This window comes from Sus scrofa, chromosome 7, assembly GCF_000003025.6.
Source record: "Sus scrofa isolate TJ Tabasco breed Duroc chromosome 7, Sscrofa11.1, whole genome shotgun sequence".
Lineage (NCBI taxonomy): Eukaryota > Metazoa > Chordata > Mammalia > Artiodactyla > Suidae > Sus > Sus scrofa.
The window spans coordinates 32,500,703-32,515,343 of NC_010449.5; the positions used below are offsets into that span (position 1 = coordinate 32,500,703).

Genomic DNA, 14,641 nt, shown 5'->3' on the forward strand with positions numbered 1-14,641 from the left:
GTGGGTTAAGGATCTGGAGTTGCCGTGAGCTGTGGTGTAGTTCAAAGATGCAGCTCAGATCTGGCGTTGCTATGGTTGTGGTGTAGGCTGGCGGCTACAGCTCTGATTTGACCCCTAGCCTAGGAACCTCCATATGCCGAGGGTGTGGCCCTAAAAAGCAAAATAAATAAATAAATAAATAAAAATAAAAGAATTTTTAGAAGGCCAATCTGATCATATTACTCCTGTTTAACCCCCCTCCAGCCCACTGCCAGCAGCTGCTGTTAGAATAATAAATCAGGGAGTTTCCTGGTAGCTCAGTGGGATAAGGATCTGATGTTGTCACTGTTGTGGCTCAGGTCGCTGCTGTGGCACAGGTTTGAACCCTCACCCTGGAACTTGCACATGCCACAGGCACGGCCAAAAATTAAAAAATAAAGAAAAAAATTAATCAAATTCTTCAGCATGGGTCACACTGCCCATTTCCTCTCTGACCTCATCCTCTTCCACTCACATTACTCTAGCCATACTAGCTTCCCTGCAGTTTTGCAGGCATGCCAAAGTCTTTTCTGCCACAGGACCTTTGCATTTGCTATTCTTTATATCTGAATCACCCTCCATCCCAATCCTCCCCCAGCTGGCTTTCTCATCCTTTGGATCTCAGCTCAATATCACCTGCCCATCCCCAACAACCACAAACTTATTTGCAGAGCACTTATCTCTATCAGACATCATTGGCTTGATTTTTTTTTAAAATGTGAATTACTTAGAAAGCCTCCTTGTGGCCGAGGCCATGGCTGTCCACCCAGAAAGCACTCCTCACTCCTTTCCTGCTAACAGTATCCACACTGGTTCAGGTATCTGATGGAGATGCCCTGAAGTCAAAGAAAGTAGGCTCCTGTCCCTTGTGGCTGTCAACTGACTATGTAACTCTCCAAAGTTACATGTTGAAACGCTAATCCTCAATATGCTGGTATCTGGGAGGTAATTAGGGTTATTTGAGGTCACAAGGGTGGGGTCTTCATGAGGGGTTTAGTGCCCTTATAAGAAGAGATACCAAAGAGCTTTTTTTTTTTTTTTTTGCTTTTCAGGGCTGCACCTGCAGCATAAGGAGGTTCTCAGGCTCGAGTCTAATCAGAGCCACAGCAATGCCAGATCCAAGCCGCATCTGCGACCTACACCACAGCTCACGGCAACACCAGATCTTTAACCCACTGAGAGAGGCCAGGGATCGAACGTGCAACCTCATGGTTCCTAGTCGGAGTCGTTTCCACTGAGCCATGGTGGGAAGTCCCCTCTTACTTTATATTAAGTAGCAGACTCTGAAGAGATTCTCCCACTGGCTTTGAAGAAGGAAGCTGCCATGTTGTGAAAGGCCCTTGGGTCTAGGACCTGAGGGTGGCCTGTAGGAGCTAAGAGCCCGAACCCAACAACCAGCAGGAACTCAGGGCTTTAATCCTACAGCTGCAAGGAATTAAATTCTGCCAACAACCTAAATGAGCTTGGCTTGGACCCCAAGCCTCAAATGAGATCACAGCCCCTGCAGACAGCTTGATTTCAGTCTGGGAAGACCCAGAGCAGAGAAGCTGGCTGGCTGTGCCTGGGCCTCTGACCTACGGAAACTGTGAGATAATAAACGGCTGGGTTATTTGGTTTTTGTTCTTCTTATTGTTGTTTGCCATGCCCATGGCATGAGTAAGTTCCTGGGTCAGGGATCAAACCTGAGCCACAGTAGTGACCTGAGTGGCTGCAGTGACAACACCAGATCCTTAACCTGCTGAGCCACACGAGAATTCCTAAATGGCTATTGTTTTAAGTGGCCACGTTTGTGGTGATTTGTTATGCAGCAATTGGAAACTAATAATCTTAGTTCGGACCAAATTGCTTCTTGAACAGGTTAAAAACTGTTGAGTACAGGCAATTGCATATGGTTCTGCCTAACACAGATATAAGTGCCTAGCACACAATAAGCACTCAGTAAATCTTATTATTATTTATTTTATTTTTATGTTTTTATTTTTTTGTCTTTTTTTTAGGTTCGCACCTGCGGCATATGGAGGTTCCCAGGCTAGGGGTCAGATAGGAGCTGTAACCGCAGCCTATACCACAGCCACAGTAACTTGGGATCCGAGCCACATCTGCGACCTACACCACAGCTCATGGCAACGCCGGATCCTTAACCCACTGAGAGAGGCCAGGGATCGAACCCGCAACCTCATGGTTACTAGTCAGGTTTGTTAACCACTGAGCCACGACAGGAACTCCAAATCCCACTATTATTATTCCTCTGTCTCCAGTAAACAGTACCTTGATGTAGTCAGTGGCTGAATGGATTGCTTTTTCCTAGCACTGGCTCTAACAGAGGCCACACTGCCCCCAGACCCCTCCATCCCCAAAGCCAACCTCCCCTGCCTGTTAAAAGAAAGGTTCAGAGCCCATTCACACCCCTTCTGAGAGGCTGAGGGCACAGCTTTTGAGGTCGGCCCTCTCAAGCCCCCAGGACAGCAGAAAACATCTCTGGGGCAGAGGCAACAGCTGCCTACCAGCCCCATGACCGCTGGAGGGGAGAGAGCAGTCGCTTGAGAGATGCCGGCAGGGCTAAACCACCGCCTGCCTCTGGACTCTCCCCTCCGAGCCTTTCCTATGGGTCTCAGGAGTCCCACCACGTAGCACCATCACATGTGTTGCTTCTGCCAGCGAGACCCCGCAGAAGTGCAAAGATTTCCTGTTACATAAAGAATGCAAATTGTTCTTTCTAACCAACCATTGGTCTGGATCCCTGAATCTGATGAAGCAGAGAGACCCGAACAATAGTGGGGCCCTTGAGGAATGGGGCACCAGACAGGTGAGTTTTCACTGGGTCTGCAGGGAGCCTAATAAAGTCGCAAAAGGTCCATCAGGGGAAGGAGAAGCCTGTAGCTCACGCTTTCTACAACGTCTGCTGGAATCTGGTTTCGCAAACCATCTACCCTGCTCACTTCCAAAACAACCCCTCAGAATTTCTCCATGTACACAGTATATCAAATATATGTCCAAAAGGAATTCCCTTATGGTGCAGTGAGTTAAAGATACAGTATCGTCACTGTAGAGGTTCAGGTTGCTGCTGTGGCTGGAGTTCGATCCCTAGCTGGGGAACTTCTGCACACCCTAGGCATGGGGGAAACAAAAAAAAAAAAAGCTGGGGCATGGGGAGAGGGCATAAGACTTTCTAGATGAATCAGATCTCCCGGACCTACCAAATCAACTATAGAGACAGATTTTTTATTTACTTCCAGGTGTCAAATAATAGGCATCATAAATTGCTATTCATGGCTTAATCCATTTAATCCTTCTACTGTGATAAGGATTATTATGCTTCCTCTACAGATGAGGAAACTAAGGCCCAGGTTAAGTACTTTACCCAAGATCACAGGGATTTGAACCTAGGTAGACAGACCCCATGGACTCATGCTCCTTTTTTTTTTTTTTTTTAATGGCTGCATCCACAGCATATGGAATTCCCATGCCAGGAACTGAATCTGAACCACAGGTGCAACCTATGCTACAGCAACACAGGATCCTTAAACCCACTATGCCAGGTCGGGGATTGAACCTGTGCCTCTTAGTGACCTGAGATGCTGTAGTCAGATTCTTAACCCACTGCACCTCACGTTTCTTTTTTTTTTTTTTTTAATTTTTTTTGCCATACACCCACAGCATGCAGAAGTTCCAGGGATCAAATGCTTGCCACAGCTATAACCAGAGCCACAGCAGTGACAACGCCAGATCCTTAACCCACTGTGCCACCAGGGAACTCCAGGCTTATGTTCTTAAGTAGTGAACTAAACAACCAGAGGCTTTAAAATCTTTGGTCCTAAGTTTACCAAAATCAGTAAAAATAATTGTTTGGGAGTAGACAAATGATTAGTCCAGAAGATAGCAAACACAAAAGCAGAGGCCCAAACATGTCCATCCCATGGTGTCATCTGCCTTCAGCAGAGGTTTGGATGAGCCTCTGCTTGGTCCCGGGCTGGGGCTCAGATATGCCCCTGGGCCAGGCAGCTTTGCTCAGCTAGGGGTGTTCTCGGATAGGCATGACGGTGGGGTGAGGGGTTAGGTCCTCCCCTAGGCAGCAGCAGAAACCTCTTAGGGCTGCAGGGGGTGGCAGGGACCTTCCTAAGGAGCCAGCTCCCAGAAATGCCAGTTTCTAGTTCCTTTGAAACACTGGCCCCCTCATCCCCAGATGCCTGAATATTCTGAAGCCCCCTGGACTTCTCTGCCCACCAACTGCTCTGCCTGCCCTGCTAGTCCCTGTCCACCTGGCAGGTGTCACCTAGATGTTCAGGGCAGAGGCACCCCATAGCCTCCTCCCTGGGGCCCCGGTCAGAGCCGACCATGAGAGGCAGCAAATGAGGCCTTGCCTCTCATTAGTTGGTGGCCATGAAATATAGCATACACTGGAGAAAATCATTCTGTGCAGTTCCCCCTCTTCCCCACCAGCTTCCTCCTCCTCTCCTCCTCCTTTTCCTCTACTCTCTCCCCCTTTCTCGATCTGTTCTAGAAATTAGATAGTTGGACCTGGTTAAGGCAAAGCAATGGACTTACAATTTCCAGGCCACCCACACTGTTTTCTTGTCTCCTCTCTGTTTCTGGTGACCCCTTCTCTCCTCACTCTTTCCTCCCCAAACCCACTTACCATCCCCTGGGTCATGCTCGCCTCAGGCTGACATCACATGAAAGGGGATGGGATCCCAGAACCCCACCCCCACCCCCACCCCCGTCAGAATTCAATTATATCCCTGAGTAATGCTTAGGCAAAAGGTTTGAATCCTTGGGACATCACCACTTCCAGAGAGTAAACAGGAGGGGCCAAGCACCATTGCCTTACAGTAATCATTGTAGCTCTTTATTAAGCAACTACTGTGTGTGCAAAGCAAGCACAAAGTAGGGTGCTAGATGCCTAATGATCCTCTCCAACAGTAAGCAAATTCCTCCAACAGTATTTGCTGAGTACCTGCTGGGAGCCAGCCATGCTTCCAAGCACAGGGGCTACCTTGGCAAATGTTTCTCAACGAATCCAGGCTCTTTGTTTGCACTTGACAAATGGGGGAAACCAAGGCTAAAAGTTTGCCCCCAGTGGTGGCGCAGATTCCATGTGAAGGTGTCTGACTCCAAAGCCACCATGCCATTCGCCCTCTGACTCCTCCTCTCCCCTGGAGTAGAGAGTCTGAGTCAGGGTGGGGATCCCCGCCCTCAAATGCCTACAAAACTGCTTTGGGGGAAGAGGGCTTCTGAGATTTTCGTGTTCAGTGTGTGAGAGACCCTGTGGCCCAGGCTGAGCACTCAGGACCCAGGGGCCATAAAGACAGTGATCCGGGCTGGGCATCTCATGGGTGAGGAGGGCTGGAAGTGGGGAGTACGGGGCCAGGCCTTTCAGGATGGGTGGACATGAATGGGTAGAGATCAAGGAGGGGTGAGGTCTGGATGGGGAACAGGCTGTTTGGAGCCTCTGAGGAGAGAAGGATCCTAAGACAGCTCTGACACAGGCGTGACTGAAGGTTGGGAAGGAGTGTCAGGAGCGGGGACATGTGCCCCGCGGGAGAGGGGAGGGCGGTTTGTGGCAGCTGTTGATGGCTGAGGTTGGTGAGACTGGAGCTAATGGGCCATCAGGAATCTCCCAGCAGAGGAATGGCATGATGCAAATGGCCTTGGGAGATAATTCTGACAAAACTGTGTGTGGGACCAAGGGGGAGATGGGTGGGGCTATCACAGGGGTCCCCAGAAGGGCCTGACGCAGGGGACCAGCTGTGTTTAACCTCATCAGCCCTCACCCGCACTCAATCTAACCCCCCTAACCCCCCAGTCCTTCCCTCTCTCACATCCCAGACTGGCTACTCTGACTCCATCTACACCTTCTCAGTGCTGCACCTCTGGGATACAGGGTTGGGGGGCTGTGAGGGTGGATAAAAGGTCTGACCAAAGAGGAGCCTGGAAGAGGATGGGGTGGCTCTTTGGAACAAGTGCACACCCAGAACCCAAAAATGCTGTTGGTCATTTGGGTGGGGGAATGGCATCTCCAGCAAAAACTCAAGAGGTGAACTATGCATAGGCCACAGTTGCCCCTCAGAATCCCTGGGCCAGCCACAGGGTGACTACACTAGGGAAAAATCCTCCCTTCCCCACTGTACCCCTTGCTGCCTGGGCAGCCTTCCTCTCAGACAGAAGAACCGGGGGGAGACCCAGTTTAGATGGAGAAGTCACTCCTGAAACCTGTGTGACATGTCACACACACACACACACACACACACACCCTTGCTGGACTCTAAAATTCCACACTCAGTGTTCTAGTCCTTCTGCTTAAGATTTTGCACCCCGGTTATTTATTTTTTTTAATGTGCCTCTTTAAGTTGTTATCAGTTATCCACACCTCAGGATGAATGAATCAATATGATCCTTTTCCAAGAGTCATTTTGTTGTCGGAGGTGATGAAAGGCTTTAGAATCCTGGGTCTAGAATAGTGGGTGGGTGGGTGAGGAAGGAGAGAGTGAGAAGGTTGGGGCAAAGGAGAGGGGGGAAGAGAGAGGAGGGCACAGAGGGCAGAGGCTGGGCACGCCTGGCAGGAATGAGGCAACCACTCTTTTCTCGATTTGGGGAGGGGATAATCAGAAAGAGACTGCGTGAAGACCCTGCCACGTCCTTTCACTACCTCCGTCTCCCCACTCGTGCGCCTGGGCCCTTTCCTGTGTCTTATCTCCTCACAACAACAGCCGCGAGTGCAAACTTTCCGGGAAACGACCCTAAACCTATTTTCCCAATCCCCCGTCGCCACCCGTGGCTGGACAGGGGCTCTTGCCCCACAGGCAGAGGGGCGTCCTGGAGGAAAGGACTCTGGAAGCGGGCGCGCGAAGGCAGAGGGTCGCAGCCGCAGGGGCCGAGGGGCTTCGGGTCCAGGGGCGGGGCAGGGGGGCCCCGGCCAGCGGGCAGCTCACCTGCAGGACACGGTGATCTCCACCTTGGTGGCCGGGATGCTGCCCGCCAAGGAGTCGAACTCGCTCAGCGACGCCATGTCCTCGGGCTGCTCCATAGCCCACCGTGCCCCCCACCCTAAATTCGTCAATCCCTGCGCGATTCACGCCTGCTCCGGAGCAACAGAAACCCTGGTCTCTCCCCCAACTCCGGAGCTGGGGCTGGGCGGCAAAGGGAGGAGAGAGGAGAGCGAAAGAGGGGGCGTGGGAAGTGAGAGAGGGAAGGGGGGCGGAGGGAGCGGGGGCCGAGGATAGAGGAGAGGGTGCGGGTGACGCGACGAGGCTGGGGGCCCAGCGGAGAGGGGCAAGCAGCTCAGGGAGCCGGGCGCAGCGGGGAAAGCCGGAGGGGCGCGGGGAGGGACTCGCGGAGTCGTGGCCAGCGGCCCCGGCAGAGGGGCGGGGAGTTTGGGGGTGGGGGCAGAGGAGGTGCAGGAGAAGGCGAGGGGCGTGGGGGGCGGGATGGGGCGCGGGCTGTGGGGGTGGTGGGACTCAAGCAGCGCCGAGCGAGCCCTGAGCTCAGAGGCTGCGCCGCCTCCCGCCGGGTCTCCTCGCGGGCGGCGGCGGGGCTGGGGACGCGGCTGCGAGCGCCACCTCCTCGGCTCGGACTCCGGCTCCGGGGCGCCTGGGCTGCGGGAAAATCAAATCTGCCCCAAGCCGCCGCCTCCCGCCACCCGGGGCCGGCTGCGTGCCGGGTCCTCGAACGCCGGAGGGGGCGCCCGCAGGGGCCGGGGCGGGGCCGCGGGCGGGGTCTGCGCGCGGGTGTGAGTGTGTCCGTGCCAGCGTGTGAGTCTGTGTGTGCGTGCGTGTGGCGCGCGTGGGGACGGGGTTCCAGATGCCGGGAAGGAAGAGGGATGTGTGAACCAAAGGGCATCTGTAAGAGAAGGGTCTGTGCGGAGCCGGGCGGGGGGGGGGCACGTATGCAAAGAGACAGCACCCCCACCCCCAGAGGTTTGGGGGTGTGTGTCTTTGCTGAGGGTGCGCCCCACCAAGGGGCGGGTCTCGGTCCAGAAACAGACTCTTCATCTCCTGGGGAAGACTGTGGGGGCGACCCCAGTGCCCAGAGGGGCGGCCTCGGCTTCCCTTTAGGCCTAGGCAGGGTGGGCGTATGGGCGCCCCCCGCCCGCCCCAATATCCGCCTCTGGCTCCCTCTGGGCCTGGCCACGCGGAATTAGCTACCTAAGCCACTCACCAGCGCCCCCACCCCACCCGCGTCCCGTCGTCGTGACCACAAGGCTGAGCCAGCTCTCAGGTCTAGAAGCTTCCTCCAAGCACAGGGTGGTTCAAGCTCCCCGGGCTTTTCTGAAACCTGCACCGAGCCTGCTGTGTGCGAGGCTCCGATCCCAGCCGTGGGAGATCCCAGCCTCGGGAGAGAGGAGAGAGTTGAGGCGGGCCTCCCAGGCGGCCCCCTCCCAGCCAGCCCTTTGCGGCCGACCCTGACCCAGTCTCGCCCTTCTGGACCTGGGTTTGCAGCTCCGTGGCGTCTCCCCTGGGCCTCGCACATTGGCTGGTTTCTAGGAAATCCCCCACAGCCCCTCCTCAGCCTGTCTCAGCTTTGTTGAGCTGGAATCTCCCCTTCTGCTCCCACCGCCTAGCGTTTGGACCGAGCCGCCTTTGTGCCCCGGGGAGGGGTCTGGGGAGGCCTGGAGCCTGAGGCTGGCCCGGGAAAAGCCCCGCCCTCTAGGCCTGGCTTTGGCAGCGGGGCCTGACGCCTGACGGGGCGTTGCGATTGTTTGAAGTCAATTCCCAGAACATCACATACAGCCAGTCAAAGAAAAATATTAAGAACAGGTTCATCCTCTAGGGTTAAGTGTTCTCCGTTTAGCCATGGCTCAGGATTGGCTGGACTGGGTTCTGTCACCTGGGATACCCAGAACAAAGGCGCTGGGATTCCCAGGGCAGTGGGCGGTTACTGGGTAGGAGGGCTCCACCCTCTCTCCGGTTTAGCCTTGAGGCCCTGTCACCACCAGGAATTAGTCCGGCCTCCATTCCCCAAGAGCGAAAAACTGGGCTTGGAATGTCTGTGCCCTCCATTCCCCCACCCCATACCTGTCTTGGACATGCTTCAAACATACTTATGGAATGTTCTGCCAGTGTTTACAGAGTACCTGCCCTGTGCCCGGCCAGGTGCTCCCGCCCTTGGGAAATCTCCTTGGTAAGAATGATAATCACCACTCTGTTTTCAAAGAGCCTATCCTAGGGCAGACGCCATGCTTAATTTTTAGATACTTTCCTGTTCTATAAAATTCACCATCTTAAAGTACACAGATCAGTGGTTTTTAGTATATTCATAAGGACCATGCACGATTATAAGGTCTTAAAATAAGTATAGGTGTGAGGTATTATTATCCCAGGGAAGCTAAGTAACTCACCCATGATTACCCAACTGGGAAGTGGGAGAGCAAGAAGGTGAACCTAGGCTGTTGAGACCAAAGCCTGACTCTGAACAAGAGTCTTGACCACCTCTTAGGATGGGGCCGAATGATGGAGGGTTTTAAAAGCCATCCACGTGAGCTTCCGTTGTGGCTCAGTGAGTTAATGTACCCGACACAGTGTCTGTGTGGATTCGGGTTCAATCCCTGGCCTCGCTCTGTGGGTTAAGGATCTGGCATTGCCGCAAGCTGCAGTGTAGGTCACAGATGTGACTCGGATCCTGCATTGCTGTGGCTGCAGTATAGACCGGCAGCTCGCGCTCTGATTGGACCCCTAGCCCAGGAACTACCATGTGCCACAGGTTCGGCTGTAAAAAGAAAAAAAAAAAACATCCATGAGGAGTTCCCGTCGTGGCGCAGTGGTTAACGAATCTGACTAGGAACCATGAGGTTGCGGGTTCGGTCCTGCCCTTGCTCAGTGGGTTAACGATCCGGCGTTGCCGTGAGCTGTGGTGTAGGTTGCAGACGCGGCTCGGATCCCGCGTTGCTGTGGCTCTGGCGTAGGCCGGTGGCTACAGCTCCGATTTAACCCCTAGCCTGGGAACCTCCATATGCCGCGGGAGCGGCCCAAGAAATAGCAACAACAACAACAAAAAGACAAAAGACAAAAAAAAAAAAAAAAAACATCCATGAAATTAGGCCTAGTGGAGGAAGACAAGTGGGAGCCATCGCAGGTTGTTGAGCAGGTGAGTGGTGAGAACGAAGTTCTACTATATAAACCTTTAATGTGACAGCATCTGGCATAGCAGCCCTTGGGCCTCTTTCTAGGAAGGTTCTGGAACTTGTCTATTTCTCTCTATTCCCTCTTAATCCATTGCATTTCCATTGCTGGCTCTTTGGCTGTGTGTGTGTGTGTGTGTGTATGGCACTTACTGTGTGTCAGGTGCTCAGGTGCTGCCTTAGGTTCAGAGAATAAACAGGTGAAAAAGACATAGTATATCTCTCCAAAGTTCCCAGGCTAGTGAGGGCCCCAGGACATGCAGCAAATAAATCATAGTGGAGCATGAGGCGTGTTGTTGAGGTAGGTACAAAGAGCCAGCGGAGCAGAGAAGAGCTGACCATCAGGTCGGCCCCAGGAGTGGGCACAAAGGAGCGTCAGGAGGAACTGCAAAAAGGCGGTGATACTGAGATGGACATTGAAGATGATGACTGTTTGCTTCCCTCAGAACCAGACCCTGAGAGAGAGATTTAAACGCAAGTAGTTTATTTGGGAGATTAAGGAAATGCTGTGTGGGAAATGTGGAGGTGAGGCAGGAAAGGCAGCCAATAAGGGAGCTTTATCAAACCAGTTATCCCTGTGGGCGACCAGGGCTTATTCCCACTGAGGAGCTCTGGGAGACCAGCAGAACACATCTCACACTTAGCCCATGGGAGGGGCAGGGAGCAGTGGTGTGTACACACCACCTCTCAGCAGTCCCTGCCTCAGTGGCTGAGGGCTGCTTCCAGAGGGCGTTACCTCTCTGGCACTCTGTCCTGTCCAGCATAGAGTGGCAACAAAATTTCTAGAAGCCAGAGAAACCTTCAAGCAAAGAAATACAGGGGCTTGGCAGTTGGATGTGGGGCTGCAGCACACTGCAGTGGTAAAAGTGAGGGCACAGGACAGAGGCTGCTACAGATGACAAACTGCCTGGAGGATGCGGCTGAGCAGGTGCTCCTGGTTGGAGACCAGTATGATTAAGGGCTGGAGAGCTGTGGTTGTTTTTGTGTTTTCTTTTGGTTTGTTTTGTTTTTTGTTGTTGTTGTTGTTGTTGTTGGGGGGGGTGGTTGGCCACACTCGCAGCATGCAGAAGTTCCTGGGCTCTGGATCAAACCCATGCCACAGCAATGACAATGTCCCGTCCTCAACCCTCTCAGGGAACTCCCAGAGAGCTGTATTTAGGGACCCTAGTGTAGCTGCAGCACAGGATGAAGGTAGCAGAGGTAGACTATGAGGCCAGGAGGTGAGGAGCCATGATGCAATGCCATGGGCCTTGGCCTCCTCTGGGCACAGAGGCTTTTCAGAAGGGGACACCAAAGCTACATGGCTAGCCAGTGATTCCAGAACACAAAACTTGCTAAGCAGACCCAGGGCAAAATGCTCACAATCCTTGCTCAAATGAAATTTTTTTTTTTTTTTGGTCTTTTTTTTTTTAGGGCTGCACCCATGGCACATGGAGATTCCCAGGCTAGGGGTCTAATCGGAGCTGTTGCTGCCGGCCTACACCACAGCCACAGCAACGCCAGATCCAAGCCGCGTCTGTGACCTACACTACAGCTCACGGCAATGCTGGATCCTTAACCCACTGAGCGAGGCCAGAAATAGAACCTGCAACCTCATGGTTCCTAGTTGGATTCGTTTCCACTGCGCCACCATGGAAACTCCTCAAATGAATTGTTGATGGTTCAAAAGCAGCCTATGCCATTGGAGAAGTCCTTTCTCTTTGGAGGATGGGATAGTGCTAAGTGACTGAGGTCAGCTGCGATGTCCAGCAGGCCAGCAGGTGCTATAGATATGCTGTCTGAGGCTGGCAGCCAGAATAGAACCAACCATGGCCCTGGCCCACCCCACCATTCACCAATGTTTGTTTCTCTGATTACAAACTGTGAGCACGGAATGGGCCAGACCCAGAAGATCTGGAATAATCAGCATCAGCGTTTTGCCTTTGCCATCCAAGACTGCAAACACACTCTCATCTGACCTAATGCACGGTGTTAATGATGGCAGAGCAATTTCGAGAGGCAGCTCACAGCATTGATAAGGAGAGGAAAAGCACCATGGAGCTTAGGAGGCAGACCTCACAGGAGGCAGCTGCTGCCCTCCCCCTTACCCCCTCCCCCAGGCGTGTCATGTAAATGCTGCCCTCAGATCTGCCCTCTGGGAGGCTGGCCATGGTAAAGGGACACAGAGGAGCTGACAAACGAGTGTGCATGGGACAGGGAAGTGGGGTGGCCCATTCTGCACCTTTGAACAAGCTAGAAAAAAAGAAATGCAACCCAGGGAGTTCCTGTTGTGGTGCAGTGGAAACAAATCCGACAAATGCAGGTTCTATCCCAGGCCTCCCTCACTGGGTTGGGGGTCTGGAGCTTCCGTGAGCTGGCTTGGATCCCATGTTGCTGTGGCTGTGGCTGTGGCTGGCAACTGTATCTCCTCCGATTCGACCCCTAGCCTGGGAACTTCCACATGCCTTGGGTGCAGCCCTAAAAAGCAAAAAAAAAAAAAAAAAAAAGGAAAAAAAGAAAATGCAACCCTGAGCCGGCCAGGGCACTGGGCTTCTAGAGCAGAGTGCAGGCTGGATTTGAGCCTCCATTTACTATCTCGGCTGGGTGCCCTTTTGAATTGAACACCCTGCACCAGGTACCTGTGTGCCCTGAGGAGAAAGGGAAAGACAGCCACCATGATGGGAACCTGAAACCACCATAGCAGTAAAGAGGTGGGGGGGATGCAGTGTCTGATTCCATCCATTAATAGAAATGCTAAAAGGGGCTTGGTTGGAGACCATCTAGGTTAAACCTCTTGCACTAACAAGTTTAGAGGCAGACTGTAAAGGACTCAAGGTCACCTGGCTCTTCCCTCAATAAGAGACTCCACTTAAAACAGCAAGGTCAGGCACCCAAGTGCAGTGAGGACCTGCCTGAGAAGGTCTAGGGAGGAGCCGTGTTTTCCTGAAGTAGAGGAAAAGGCAAAAGCTAACTGTGGGACTGTCCCACCTCCAGGCCCATTCCTCCTGGAGGGTGGCAGCCCCCTGGCAGATGTACCCCCATACCAACTAGACCCCCCCACCTCCACCCCGCCTTCCTTTCTGCCTCTCCCCGCATCACAGCACCGCTCAGGCTCAGTCCACAGTTCTTCTGGGCAAAGGGAAGCCCCAGGGCCTTCCTGCTGCTGACCCTGCCCCTAGGATCCTGCCCCCTCCCACCCTGGCTCCTGTCCACCACCCAGTGGGCACCAGCTTCTTCTCTCATTTCTTTTTGTTGTTGTTATTGTTTAGGGCCGCACCTGTGGCATATGGAAGTTCCCAGGCTAGGGGCTGAATTGGAACTCAGCTGCCAGCCTATACCACAGCCATAGCAACTCCAGATCCTTAACCCACTGAGCAAGGCCAGGGATCGAACCTGCAGCCTCATGCATACTAGTCAGGTTCATAACCCACTGAGCTACAACAGGAACCCCTTCTCTTACTTCTCTTGTGCTCCTCCTTCCAGCCTCTCCTGTTTTTCCACATGAGGGAGGCTTCCCTGCCTTCACAGTTGAGCTACTAGAACCCTCACACCAGCCAGGGGATCCACTTGAAAACAGAATCAGCTGGTGTCACTCCTGAGCTTGAGACCCTCCCCTGGCTTTCATCGCTGTCTGTGGTAAAAGGACTTGCTGAGCTATGGGCTCTGTGACCATAAAGGCCTATGACCTCTCTGACTTCATCTCATCTTTCTCTCCCCCTCACAGTCCACTCCAACCACACTGGCCTCCTTGTTGGTCCTGCAGGCTCTGGTCTCAGGGGCCTTTGTACCTACTGTTCCCTCAGCCTAAAATACTTGCCCCTGGGTCCCTCAGGTCCCCTAAGTCTCTGCCCAAAGGCCCCCTCTGCAGGGGCCTTCCTGGCCACACTACCTAACACAGTACCTTGCTACTCTTAGCCCCCGACCCTCCTTTATTTTTTTTCATAGCAGTATCCTTGTCTGTTTCCCCCACTAGAATACAAGTTTTAAGCAAGCAAGATCATTTGTCTTGCTCCTGGTTGCTTTCCCAGCTCCCGAGATGGTGCCTAGCACATAAGAGGGCTCAGTCTGTCATATGACTGTGTGCAAACTTCACCTTTCCCCTTAACATCAATTCCTCCATGAGGACCCTTGGCTTCCACCTCCCAGTCCCAAACAAGGCCTTGAGTCTTCACCACCACATCCATCTCACATCTAGCCTTCCATCAGCAAGCAGTTATTGAGCATCTACCATGAATTCAGTTGTTGAATTATTGTGTGACAACTATCAGATTGAGAATCTCGGGGCTCCTTGGCCACTAGCATAGAAAAAGGAAGGGATTCTTATCTACATATTTTGTTGACTAACAACCTACACGTAATAAGCACAGCAAAAAGAATTTAACACCCACCACACATTTAATCTTCACAATAACTCCATGATGCTATGGTCTCATGTGATGAAACTTTACTCCTCTGAGCCATGAGCTGGGCTAGTTTACCCCAGGGACATAGATGAGGGAGGCCCAGTCTCCTCAGAAGATCTGTCTAGTG

General features: G+C 53.0%; 1 protein-coding gene across 5 annotated transcripts in view; it reads right to left on the minus strand.

Annotated features, from left to right (window-relative positions):
* Positions 1 to 9,540, minus strand: part of CPNE5 (copine 5) — a 113,508-nt gene extending 103,968 nt beyond the window's left edge. For 2 of the 5 annotated variants that reach the window (XR_002345691.1, XM_013977863.2), the window contains exon 1: positions 6,948 to 7,688. Coding sequence is in view for 3 of the 5 variants with exons in the window: in XM_013977863.2 (XP_013833317.1) it covers positions 6,948 to 7,042 (95 nt within the window). In the remaining 2 variants the exon portion in view is untranslated. Of the gene's footprint in view, positions 1 to 6,947; positions 7,691 to 8,441 lie in introns of those variants that run through there. The other 3 variants (XM_013977862.2, XM_001927588.5, XM_013977859.2) reach the window with 3 other exon arrangements.